This window comes from Lactuca sativa, chromosome 4 (genome assembly GCF_002870075.4).
Source record: "Lactuca sativa cultivar Salinas chromosome 4, Lsat_Salinas_v11, whole genome shotgun sequence".
Classification (NCBI taxonomy): domain Eukaryota; kingdom Viridiplantae; phylum Streptophyta; class Magnoliopsida; order Asterales; family Asteraceae; genus Lactuca; species Lactuca sativa.
Genome location: NC_056626.2, coordinates 401559362 through 401573959, shown reverse-complemented (window position 1 = coordinate 401573959; position 14598 = coordinate 401559362). Strand labels below are relative to the sequence as shown.

At 34.2% G+C, this 14598-nt stretch overlaps 1 protein-coding gene across 1 annotated transcript; it reads right to left on the bottom strand.

The window, feature by feature from the left end:
• Positions 1-10612: 10612 nt before the first annotated feature.
• On the bottom strand, positions 10613-14191 carry LOC111891863 (protease Do-like 9). Its single transcript, XM_023887922.2, has 9 exons — positions 13500-14191; positions 13105-13304; positions 12840-13020; positions 12569-12760; positions 11919-12151; positions 11731-11832; positions 11593-11643; positions 11383-11487; positions 10613-10853 (listed from the first exon to the last, which is right to left on the bottom strand). Exons 1-9 carry the CDS (start codon positions 14047-14049, stop codon positions 10758-10760), a joined length of 1710 nt encoding a protein of 569 aa, XP_023743690.1. The 5' UTR covers positions 14050-14191; the 3' UTR covers positions 10613-10757.
• Positions 14192-14598: the final 407 nt, after the last annotated feature.

The following is a 14598-nucleotide window of genomic DNA, read 5'->3' as shown; positions in this document are numbered from 1 at the left end:
CTACAACGGCCCCGCCGCTCTAGGCCCCGCTCGGATACAGATCTGTTTCACTTAGGCCTCGCCTGTCACAGGGCCTCGCCCACTAACATATAATAGCACATAAACATATCACATCTCATCACATAAGCTAAACACATACTAACGGATCTTGTCCTAAGGCCTCGCCTATCTCTGGGCCCCGCCCTTATCCTGCTGTTGATGAGTCATGGAACCCCGTCCATACTCCTACTGATAGTGAGGTACGGGCCCAGCCCACCCTCACTCCTTCCCTAACTTGGGCCTCGCCCCTGATCTGCTGCTACTGAGATATGGAACACCATCGACACTCTACTATTGGTGAGATACGGGACCTCGCCCACACTCACCTCCCTACCAGGCACATACAAGTATCACACAGACAACAAGTATACACTATCACATAAACCATTCCTTGGGCACCCGCCCTCTATCATTGGACCTCGTCCCATATATCATACTAGCATACTATGCCTAGGGCTAACCCCCGGGTCTTCTACTCATAACTACATGGGCCAGCATTGTGGCCGTAGACCCATTCATATAAAGGGAAACTCACATGCACCGGCTGAACTGGATGATGAACCCACTAGCTGTTGCACGGCAACTCTCTGAACTCCTGCTCCACTCGCTCCCCGAGCTTCAGATGTTCAAAAATATCTTCCCAATCTCAGATCTATAGCCCCCTCCTTGCACCTTCAAGATCCTTCTTCCTTCTCCAAGCTTAAATGCACTCCTCAAGACAATAATTAGCTCAAAAACGGATATGGCAGCTAGGGTTTGGTGTTCTGGGTTAGAGGGGCTGTAAAGGAACCCTAGGGGAGAGAATGAGGCGCTTAAATAGGCCCCAAGTCCCGAATTTAGGGTTTTCCTCGAACAGACCTGACTCGCCGAGTCTCCTTGGCCGACTCGCCGAGTCGGTCACTTACTCCTCGATCCGGATCCCGCTTGGACTCGCCAAGTTCCTCCTTGGACTCGCCGAGTCCCCCTTAAAGTTAGGGTTTTCTTTCCTTTCTTGGCCTTCAAAACTTGGGTGTTACAGAATAGGTCTCTAGCTCTTATCTCTTTTGACGTAGCCATTTTAATCCCCAATAGAGTCAATGTTGAATCCTGATATCTAGCCTGATATCCGTCGATTCTCGCCTGATATATACCACCTATTCTCTTTGCCCAAAAAACTTCACACACACTCTCTAAAAAATAGAACATGTTGATGTTGAGTTCTTGCTTCTTGCTTTTGTGAAACATCGCAGCAAGCCAACATCCTTCCCCTCCATCCAGCTTCTCTCTAAGAACATATGTCATCATCTCCTCCATCAACCACCCACCTTGGAGATCCACCCTAACATCTCAGCACTCACAACACCACCTTAACAACAACGATAATCGCACCTCCATCACTGTCCTCTTCCTATCTCTCTATTCATAAGAAAAACCCTACCTTTTTATATGTGTTTACAAGTCTGAAACCCGAGGAAACTAAAAGACAAACCCATATTAAAATCAGGTAGCTGGAGGTTAGTTTTTCACACTGATTTTTTATTTTTCTCCATTATTCTTGATTTTACAAGTTTGTTTTGTATTTGTCATCTGTCTCTGCAGGTACCTCACAATTTTAAGTCATCAATTCGTCAATATTTTAAGCAAATAAGAATAGTTTACAACACTTTAAGGTAATATGTATCAACACCACTTCTGTTGTCACAAATTTATTAGAAAATGATTATTTGGTTTTTTTGTAGATTTGTTCCCATTCGTGTTCGTTTTCTTAGAAACTGAGAGTTTAAGATCCCCGATTTAAGTTTATGTTGATCTAAGGCTAAATAGGTGAGTTTTTTTTGTTTTTTTTTTTTACTTAAATAGCTGCTTTATGTCAATCCAAGGTTGAATAGGTGAGTTTTCTACTTAAATAGATGCTGATTCATCCACCATATGCTTATTGTTTCGACTGCGAAATTTTTCTTGGACCTGATTTGTTTTTTCTAATTGAACTTTTGTTTGTTTGAAAGATTTTTGCTTTTAGTGGTTTGACTACCGATGCAAGTTATGGAAAGATTGCAAGCATCTGATTTTGGACATGAATGTTTATCAAGAAATATTTATGTTCCTTGAAGAATAATCCACCATTTTACAAAGGTTTTCTCGATACAAGTGTGTCTATCTCCCCCCTTTCTCTCTACGTTAACAAATCCTTACTTTTTTTCCTTCCCTGTATCTTTCCTATGCAAGGGATTTAATTTTTTTTAATTATTATTTTGTGATTAGGGCTTGATGGACACCGTGCCTCTCTTTCTCCTTATCCAGAACAAAGATGCTTCCTGGAAAAGAAGGTTACAATGTAAACACATCTTCTCTCTTAGTGTTTTTAGTATAAACTGTTTTGAATTTTATTTTCATGCTAATTTAGCCCATGATTCTTTTATAGGCGATGGTGACGAATTTTCTCTTTATTTGGCTATTAGGTTGGAAGCAAAAGAAAAACCTTTGGATAGTTTTAAATCTAGAGTTCACTGGTATTGTAGCAAGTATTACATTGATATTTATTTCAATTTGTGTTATACTTATCATGGGATTGATTGAAGTAATCATCTTTATTCCAAATTTGGAAGCAAAAGGAAAAAAAATAGTATTTATCACGTACCAAAAAGATTCCAGGGGCTTTAGGCTTCTATAAGTTGAACATCTTCCTCTTACATAATCACAAATCATCCAAAACCACATGTAGTCTGGTACTTAATCATTTGGTCTGATAAGGAGTTCTTTTTGTAATATTTTATCATAGAATTTTGGAAAAAAATGGTGAATAGGATGAGAGTTTCCATCTGGATTTGTCTAACTCAAAAACACATTATTTTATAATAGATCTATGTGTATTTTTATGTGTAGGTGTGTTTGTGTGTCCTCTTAACATCCTTTAGTAGAGGACTTTTCCTTTTTCCTTTTGTGTAGACTGATCATTAATAAATACATATGTTAATTCAACTTTTCATGTTAAGTGCTTATAGTTTACTAACTTTTTTTTTGTGTGTAGTAGCCTAGTAGGTGGAATCAACAAAAAACTTCATCACTTTGTGCCTCGATTTCAAATTTTTTGTTGTGCTTTACCAGCTTGTAATTTTCCATCAGGTATGCTTAATTTATTTATGTAATGGTTACATGTTTACTTTCATCTCATGCCCAATTAAACCATTATTACTTTATATATTACTCCATGTGAATATGTGAGTTTTGATAGTTTCTTGGTGAAAACATGTAATTTTGTCTTTCTATGACTTGGAATTCACCTTTTATTTCGAGAATAAGTATGAGTTTGATAAAGTAATTCATGTATTAGGATCAGCACCACAGTCCAATAAATCTCCTCTCAGCTTTGGTAAGTTAAATCTTCTGATATCATATTCAATTATCTTAAACACGTATATTACTAAAAGATTAGTATATTGATGATTTAGTGGATTTGTGTATGTAACATTGATTTATCATCTATAAATGATATTTTTTTTGGTGTTTCGGATTCTTGGTGACCTTTCAGATCATACATGTTTTTTGGTTAATTTGCTTTTCAAGAAGTACACCCCTGTCTAAAACTGCAGAAATTAGATTATGATGATACTTTCTTAAGTTGGATCGACTCTTTCGCCTATATTTTCTGTTTATTTGTTTCCTTAATTGTTGTTGCAATGATTCTGTTGTAGTGATTCTGGAGTATTACCAGCAACTCAATTTGGTGTGTATGTTGTGGGATGACACGAAAAACCCATTGAATGGTCACTTTCTAATGTTTACTTGAAAGGTGTCATGTGGTGTCCTTTTTGTATGTTTTATATTCATTTAACTATGTTTAACTGTGTATCCACAACATAAATCAACATAGTCAACACTATGGTAACATATATATATATATATATATATATATATATATATATATATATATATATATATATATATATATATTAAACAAAAGGGAAAATGACTTAGGAGGGTAACTACCTCTCATCCGTGTTCACATATTGGCAACTTCTTCTTTTTTGTACATAATAAAGCAACTAACTTGTTTTAACTGTTTAAATTACACCAATATTACCGGCTAAAACAGGTAACTCAAAGGGAAAATGACTTAGGAGGGTAATTACCTATTATCTGTGTTCACATATTGCCAACTTCTTATTTTTTGTACATAAGAAAGCAAGTAACTTGTTTTAACTGTGTAACATCCCAAAAATCATGATCAAAAATTTCGTTTTTAATTTAATACTAAAACCATAATTGTCAAACCATTAATTTAATACTCCGGAATTAGGCCTCACCCGACATCGAGCCCCGCTCGGTATACAGATCTGTCTCTCTTAGGCCCCGCTTGTCTCCGGGCCCCGCCCGCTAAACACATACAATCATATAACATGCTAACACATAAATAAACATACTCTATTGTATCCCTGTTCTAAGAAACATACTCTGCTAATAATGAGATACGGAACATCGTCAGTACTCAGCTAGTGATGAGATACGGGACCTCGCCCACACTCACTTCTCTACCTGGCACATACAAGTATCACATGAACAACAAGTATAATCTAACATGCAAACATTCCTCGGGCACCCGCCCGACATCAGACCTTGGTCTGGAATAACATACTAGCATACAATGCCTAGGGCTAACCCCCGGGTCTTCCTACTCATAGACTACATGGGCTGGCATTGTGGCCTTAGACCCATTCACACAGTGAGGAGACTCACCTTGCACTGCTGAAGACTTGGCTAGAACTAGCTGAGTGCGGACAAAGTTCCATATCTCATTATTAGAAGAGTATGTTTCTTAGGACATGGATATAGTAGAGTATGTTTCTTTATGTGTTAGCATGTTATATGATTGTATGTGTTTAGCGGGCGGGGCCCGGAGACAGGCAGGGCCTAAGAGAGACAAATCTGTACAGTGAGCGGGGCTCGATGTCAGGCGGGGTCTGATGCTGGGTGAGGCCCAATGTCGAGTATTAAATTAATGGTTTTACAATTATGGTTTTAGTATTAAATTAAAAACGAAATTTTTGGTCATGATTTTTGGGATGTTACACAGTTAAAATAAGTTAGTTGCTTTCTTATGTACAAAAAATAAGAAGTTGGCAATATGTGAACACAAATAATAGGTAGTTACCCTCCTAAATCATTTTCCCTTTGAGTTACCTGTTTTAGCCGGTAATAGTGGTGTAATTTAAACAGTTAAAACAAGTTAGTTGCTTTATTATGTATAAAAAAGAAGAAATTGCCAACATGTGAACACGGATAAGAGGTAGTTACCCTCCTAAGTCATTTTCCCTAAACAAAATGACGTATTATAATGGGTTTGGGTACCTAAGCTTATATACCCTTAAGTGTATATTCACTTTTCCCATGTATATATTAAAAGTTAATTATTTGGTTTATTAATTACATTGTTCAATATATGTAGTGTATAATATACGTAACTTACATACATACCAATGATTGTTATAGATTCAAGTTGAATATTTATTGTATAAGAAAAGTTTAAGTAAGAACTTTTTTTTTGAAAATTTTAAACTCAGCTTTTAGCTTAAATTCATATAATATATATAGTGGTTGGTTAAGAATCTATTTTGTAACCATAATGTAATTATTTTATTCCATGATTTTCACAACATATTATTTTATAATATTGTTATTATGAAATGGTGATTTCAATTACTTTTATTATTTGTTTTGATTAATCATCTCTTCAAAAATACATCTCACTCCATATTACAAAAAAAAAAAAGACAAGACATGTTTTTTTAATTAATAAAACTAAAATTTATTTTTATTAATTTTGTATTACATGCTTATATGAAAATATATTTTTGACTAAATGACTATTATATAACATTTTCAATGATAGTTTTCTAAAGCCCTATTTGATCTTTATTTGCAAAAAAAAAAAAAAAAAAAAAAAAAAAAAAAAAAAAAAAACCCACAACTGCCCTATTCTTTGTATAGTCACCGACCATGTATTTGGTGCTCACTGATGTAAGGTATTTATCCTCCATAATCGTTTTTCTCGCATATACAATTTTATGTGGCATTATCTAGAGGGATATCATGTGTTAATACACATGTATTACTAAGTCTGGCGAACAATTTAATGCAGTGAAGTCTATACATCAAATGTAGTGTATAAAGAAGTATTAACATGATTAATAATGCACAATCAATCATATGTTTATGTACATTTGAAAAGAATCCAAACTTTTTATTTTTTAATTCTTATTTGTTTTGTTTATGCTAGCATGACTTTTATTGATAACTGTTCGGATGTAGTAAATTATTTACAAATACACTAATTGCCCCTAAAAACCAATTTCCGAAAGAAATTATTTGCACTCGTCGCTTGGAGCGGGTAAACGACTAGTATGTATATATATATATATATATATATATATATATATATATATATATATATATATATATATATATATATATATATATATAATGCAATCCGAAACCCGACTCTAAATATATTTCAGGTTTGTTGGGTTAACCCGAATAACCCAATTTGGACTTCAAGGCCCTATTAACCCCAACCTTGTTTATCTTATTCAGGTTCGCGTCGGGTCGGTTTGGGTATTTTTAACACTTCTAATTATACCTCGTCCTATCATTCACTCTGACTAAAATAAAAATCAAAATAACTTAGATTTCAAAATGGTTAGAGTGGCGACGATCGGTTCTCAGGTGCTTCTTCCTATCGCCAAAGATGTTCATATTTTCCAGGTGAAAGACGGAGTTGAAGGCAATGGTAAATTTTTTGTACACTGTGGTTTGTTATGAATTAGATTGCATGGCTTCTCAGTGCATTGTCATGATGCTTGAATATACGATTCAAATCTCCAATTCCATTGGTCGTGTATACATTGTTGAGACAAAAAGATTGCAAAGATTATATTATCTAATGAACTTCATCTCCTTGGTAATCTTCATGATTGGTTTTTCTTCCCATAATTTCGGAGTTATGTATACTAGCCATCCAACTTATTTATCATTCTCCATCCTTCATAAACCCTAAAGCTTGAAACCATAGCCTCCTCTCATCCTTTCTTGAGTTCTTGGTGCCTTTGGTGTGTAACTTAAAGAAGAAACTATTGTGTTTGGTGCAACGGAAGCTAGATCGAAGAGTATCAACACTCTTTTCATCTATTATTTCTATGTAAGTGTTAAAGTTTGCATCTTTATGATTCTATGCTTCTAGATCTATTCTTTGAATAAAATTTGGTCATGTTTGGTCCTTTTTTTCTTTGGAGTTTGAAAACTTCGGGTTTATAAGTGGATTAGAGGACTCTTCTAGACTTGTTGAGGTGAAAAGTGTGCATGCATGACCCTCTCTTTTATCCTTGAAATAAATTATTAGCCTGTTGTGGTTTGTTTTAGATCTAACGTTAGTGTTTGAGATGTTATTGGCTTGTATGTTGATAAAGCTTGGATTTTTATCCATTATACACCTCCCAAGATGGTTTTGGAAAGTTATAGTCCTTGACTTCAAGGGTTAAGTAATTAAATAGAAGTGTTTGTTCTATCTAGGAAGCGCGAAGCGACCAACCATTGGTCGCCACGCAAAACGTCGCTTGATGTCATGACTATTTGGATTGTAGTGGTAGTGGCGCGACAATGATTTGTTCGCGGCTTGTTGAACATTGACCATTATTCAATCTTTGTTGGACAATGAGATTTTATACATAGGTTTGACCTCTTATTAGTCTCGATTGATGAGATGCGTCTAATGGTGAATTTAGTTGGTTCTTGTTAGTTGATTCACTTATGGAGTCTTGTGTGTACGACTTAGACTTCTAGCTTCAAGTGATTTTTCTTATTATGTATTTGACATTATATGCCATTCGCGTAGTGGTATGCACGTGTACCGATAGTGTATGATTGTATGATTAGACTACCATAGTCTTTTGTTATGATATTTGGAAGGTTGGTTGATGAGATCATATGTTGTCCTATGGGATGATGGCTTGGAGCCTACATGCCCACTATAAGGATAGTTTGGAGCTTACATGACCTATAGGATGATGGTTGGGAGCCTACATGCCTAATAGGAGGATGAATTGGAGCCTACATGTCATATGAGATGATGATTGGGAGCCTACATGCCCAATAGAAGAATAACTGGGAGCCTAAAGTTGTATGCGTTGTATGTGTGATGAAATATGGGGTATACTAGGCAACTCAAATAAGATTCATGCTTACTCGTTATATTTAAATATTTTTCAGGTTGTTCTGGTGAGAAAGGAAAAGGCACAACATGATTATACTCGCATCTATATCTTGTTTTTGAGACTTCCTCTTGACTCTATATTATGTTTTATGTATTTGAACCTAATGGATGATTATGTTACTTTTTAAGAAAATGGATTTTGTTGTTTAAATTGCATTTCAAAAGAAAATTTTGGTTGAAAATTTGAGAAGTTAAAATACAATTGTTCTCCTTCTAGCCAATGTCAACAATGTATTTCTAATCGATGTATCATTGCTTGCATTGAAGTTTGTCATCGAATATTTCCTTAAAGATCACGATGATTGATTAGTAAGTAGATCTAAACTATTTTTTTATAATTTTATGAAAAAACATGAATAAGTAGAAGTTTTAACTTATTAGAAGTTTTGATGCAAGTGATCATGGAGTTACAGTTGCAAATATCTTTGGAGTAAGTTGAAGTTTTCATTTCAATTTTTTTTTAGCTTTTGGATCTGATGGGAAAATGGCCTCGGTGATCCCCAACAATCCTTCCAATAACAATGATCCCCAACAATCCTTCCAATAACAATAATAGAGAATAATTTGACACAATATATGTGGAAAACTCTAAAACTGAAGAAAACTTACGAGCCTCCAAAGAGAAAGATTTATTATATAATAAATTGTTACAATTACATAGACTAATCTCTCAAATCCCTCCCAAATTTCACTCACATCCTCCAAAGAGTTAACTAACACTTGCGACGCCCCAAAACAAGAAAAGAAAGAAATAATTAAACACTTCAAGTATATTTTGGTGGAGCGTTTTGAAACCTAAGCCTTGGACTCTATTTACAAACTTGGAGTCCTCCCAAACATTCATCCTTGTAGCAATGTGGGATGCAAACTACTATTTATTTCTTTAGACAAAGCTCAGCAATCTCCATCTTGGATAAATGAATGAAAACCGTAGCCACATAGAAAAAGAACATTGTCTTCAACCGAAAATTATAAGTCTAAAGTCACAGAATTATCGTACTCTGCAATAAAAAAGTATCACCACTTAGAATATAACATATTTTGAAAAGTTGGGACTAGCCCAATTGGCTAACAAACCGTCTAACAAGGTATTTCTAACAAAAAGGTTTTGAGTTCACACACATATACTAACTTGTCATTCTAAAATTAAGGATATAACATATTTTTCTTTTAATGTTGAATCATTATTTATGCAATTTTATGTTCTCAGCTGGTTTTTTACCAAACATAATATTTTAATAACTAGCAACCAACTTTTTAGCTATAAGCAACATTTTCATTTTATTATTATTATTATCATTTTGATTTTTTTTTTGACATATCTATATTAATACAATCGAGCTTGGAAAACAAGAGAGAGAGAGAGAGAGAGAGAGAGAGAGAGAGAGAGATTATCAAAGTAATAGATTAAATGTAAAAGAACAAAAAAATTGTCATTTCAGCTTTTGAGACATCAAAACCACAAAAAACAAAAAATAAATAAATAAATAAATAAATAAAAATTGATTTTGAACCTTTCATATAAGTTCAAATTTTTTGAACTCTATCAACCGTTTTTTGCAAACCACAAGAACCAATTCTATAGTTTACTCTCTAGTCAGAAATTATATAAATTCTCTAAACCCATAAATATTTGGTTATTATCTACAATCAATTTACAAAGGATGAATTATTTGTAGATCTTTAATAATAATAATAATAATAATGAATTCTATAGACTATTTACCTTTTACATGAATATTTAACAGCTCACATTTATTGAACAAAATCATGCCATGATATTTGAGATAAGATTATGATATGGGATCCAAGCAATTTGTTTTAGACATAAATAATCAAATGGACCGTCATTAAAAAATTTGCTTTAATTTACTAAAGTATTGGTGAAAAGATGTTTCTTTCAAGTTTCAACGAAAGATAAAAAATATAGTTTATAAGATCTTGCTTTAGCTTATTGAAACTTGTTGCATGCTCATTTTATGATATTGAACTCTTTTTATATTCATTTTAACCTGGAAGTAAATTTCTACCCATAATAAATTATTATCAAGCAGTTAGTTTTTTAGTTTTCAGCAAGTTTTTTATAGCAAATTTGGCGAGGCTTCTTTATGGTTTTTGGTTTACAAAAATAAAACCTTTAATTGTGATAAAAAAGGGTTTGATATTATATGGTAAATCTCATTTTATTTATAGTGATTATATGATTAATCTGGTTTTGATTTTTGAAGCTGCCTTCATAGTTGGTCTAACAATTTCCTTCCACTAACATGAATTCTCATAATTCACATTCCTGTTTTTCAAATTGGGAAATCAAACAACAAAGTCAAAATCTTTTTACTCCTCATAAAAATTCACTTTTTATAAAAGCACAAAACACCATGGTAAGAGTAGCCGCATTACATAATCAAAGTCAAAGCTTTTTACGAATTTATGTAAGACAAGGGTCAAACATGTTATATGTTGAAAGTAAAAGGGTCTAAGTTAGATCACTGGAAATAGCTGAAGGTATACAGTGTGTTAACAGAATGTCTCGAGTTGCCTCCTTTGCCATCTTCGTCCGTAACACCACAATCTACACAAAAGTCATAAATAACGCTTAGTAACATTTCTGACGTGGCATCAACCAATGATGACATGGCAATACAATTTATTGAACTTCATGGCCTCAGGATTAATGAAATAATTCCTTGTTTAGTCCCTGTAGTTTTTAATTTAAAATAATTATACTTTTATACCCTATAGTTTTTAATATGTATTAATTACAGCTTTGGTCCCTATAGTTTTTAATTTCAATAACTACAGATTTGGCCTCTGTAGTTTTTAAATTCGATAACTACAGTTTCGGTCTATGTAGTTTATAATTTGCATTAGTTACAGTTTTGGTCCCTCCCTGTAGTTGTTAATTTAAGATAATTATAGTTTTAGTCCCTGTAGTTTTGAATTTATATTAATTACAGTTTTAGCCCCTATTTCAAATTTTCAACAACTACATATTTTTCCCTATAGTTTTTAGTTTCAATAATTACAGTTTTGATCCCTGTAATTTAAATTTTACATTAGTTACAGTTTTAGTCCCTGTAATCCAAGGCATCCCCACTAACCTGGTCATATTCAAGGTCAAACTTGAGGAATTCTTCATTACAACTTTCCACCATATCTGCCAAGCTCTTCAGATTCCTCACTGGCTTGTTGTTAAAAGCAACAACCTACATAAAAACAAATAGTGAGAAAGACAATGACAAATTAACAATATATGAAAATTATGATTATAATCATTTGTAATAATTCCTTGGTTGTTTTTTTCTGTTTACCTGAGTATTTACTATTTCTTCATACCCAATATTGATATCAGCCACAAGCACCTGAAACAGAAGAAAAAAACTTTAATATTTGATATGATCAATGGGAGAATGAAAATTTATAAATAAATAAATTATTAAAAAAAAAACCTGGGAAACTACAATAAGTTGCTCATCAATAGATTGTGCCATGGCATGAAGATGTTTGTCCAGTAGTTTCACCGGAGCATCAAAATCATAATCTTTTCCATACTAAATCCCAAAAAATATTTAAAAAAAAAAAAAAAAAAACATTATAAAGGAAATTAAAAAATAAATAAATAAATAAAAGCACGTACCTCAGAGCGCAAATATGGGACAGATACAGCAGTGAAGACAAATCCTGCAATGATGTAATAGGAGGGGGGTTGGCCTCCAATGTGTGCAGGTATAAGTCTCTTGTGAGTTGCAAGTTTTATGTTGAATTCATGTATTTTTGATTTTCTAAGGATTTTAACAAGAGCTTTATCCCCTGTATATTTTTGTGAAACAAGGTAACTGAAACCGATACGCTCTCCATGCCTGAAGGGAACTGAAAACAATCAAAATGGAAAGCTCAGTAAGTGTTTATAGAAAAGGGAGGGGTAAAATGGTCATTTTTACATGGGCTTTACATGTTTGTTTGTGATCTAAGTGTAACTCAGGGACTGAAAGCGTTATGAAACGGTAAATAAGGACGAAATATGCAAAAAGATTCTTTTTTGGACCATACTGGAAAAATGATATAACATAGTATAGAATCTTTATCTTAAAAAAAATAAATCTTGTAATTTTGTTCAGAATAATAACAAATATATTAATAATTGTACCACATGTGCAGCCTGTAGCAGAAAGTCATAAACCAGCAAACAGTAAAAATATTTAAAGTGGAAAAGTTTTCAAAGGCTATTAATCATGATAAAGGATGATGAGGGCATTCATGTCTTTTGCATAGAGAAGACAAACATACCTGTTCCATCATTAGCAACATTAACCCCATCAAAGCTAAGGATTATATCAGAAGGATTCAAGACATTAGATTCTGGAGCTGTTGGTTCAATTCTTTTGATTCGAACACCTTTATGTTCATTGCCCATTCCCATTGACATCCTTAGATCTGGATTCTCCATCTTTTGCCACTCAACTCCAAGAATCGGGAACCCTAATCAATTCAAGATTTCAAAACTCTAAGTTCATGAAAAAACAAGATGAAATAAGTAGGTGAAAGTGATGGGAATCACCTGTGTATTCACCATTCTTCTCATAGTCTTGAATAAAATGCATGATAACTGGGGTTGGTATGACATAACCAATATTCTCTGCATCTTCATGTTTAAGAGACTGAAATGCAATACCAACACACTCTCCTTTGTCATTAAAGGCAGGGCCACCAGAATTCCCAGAGTTTATTGCAGCATCAATCTGCAAAATAATCAATAATCAGAAAAACAATACAGAGCAATGATAAATGAAATGTGAAGGGAGAGTGTGTATCAAGATTTCTACTTGCAAACCAAGAAGTTCGGTTGATCCATGAACATAAGATAATATCTCTATGCGAGAGACAACTCCACTGGTAACTGAGATTGTATCTCCTCCAATAGGATAGCCAACAACAGTCACAGCATCTTGTAATGCAGGCAAATCTCCGAACTCCAATGGTGAAATTCCTTCCCAGAATTCATCATCGTTCACAGTCAACATTGCTGCAAACCATGTAAAATTTTTTAGTTTAAGACAAACTATGCAAATAGATAGGTTAAAATAAACTTCATGGCTGATGATAAGCGAAGTGATAGCTACATTTCAAATATAAAATTGATGGTTTGTCGCATGTTTCTATTTATAATAGCAAAATAATAACCAAGGATTACGCATCAATGAATAAAATATGCACCGACCTATATCGCATTCAGTTCCGATGGCAAGCACGGTGGCCAAATACTTAGTATCGGAGCCACGTTTCTTAACTTTGACCTGAGTATGATGCTCTACGGAATGCGCATTTGTCAAAACTCTCCTTCCTCCGATGATAAATCCACTACTACTGGAACTATACTGCCTCTTCCGTTGCCATGGTAACGAGAAATTCGGTTCTGTATGAACGCAAAACACCTTAACCACCGCATCCATCGACGGAACAACCTTCCCGACGCTCTCCCATTGCGGAGGACCGTCCGCAACAGTCGTAAGGATGTCGCAATCACCGTTGTGGTCGCTATGTCTAGACGCTCTTCGTTCAGGAGACACAACAATGGCGACGTCATCAGCTTTTTCTTTTCCAGTCTTCCTACGACGTTTGGAACCACGGCGGTCGGATTTGGTAGTATCAGCAGCAGCGTTTAAGGAAGCTACGACCTCTTCCGCAACGGCGGTGTTTGAGTTAGGGTTTGCTTCTGCGTCCACTGCATTTTTAGGTTTCCGACCACGTTTTCTCACTGCTTTATCCATACTTAGCGTTTAATTTTCCGATCAATGGCGAGTACGTAACATACCGGCGCCTTTAGAGGTCTGGGAATGGCGGAGAAGGATTGGATTTTGATAATTTCCGGCAGGGACAAGACGAAGAGATGACGGAATGGGTTTGGGCTTCATACGTAACGTAAGCTCTATATTTATGAATTGGGTTAGACTCTTAACAGCCCACGTAACGAGCCCAACTGGTTTGATCCAGACCGGTTTTGTGACTTTGTCAGGTTCAAAACCACTACTGAACCGGGTTTTGATTATTTTCAAATTTTATAACAACATTATATTCGTTCGACTTTTAGTTTCATTATATTTTGAATTTTGACGATAACGATCTTATACCATCTTTATGCACATTCTCATTACTTGAGAAAATAATGTATTATATCTAGTATACATGTTAGTCACTAAATTGTTTTTTTACACCACTCAACTTTTTTCGAAAAGTATAATTTTTATCAAATATCATTGGTTATGTCAGTTACTTTGTTTATTTGGAAAAAAAACGATTAAATATTAATGATGTGGATA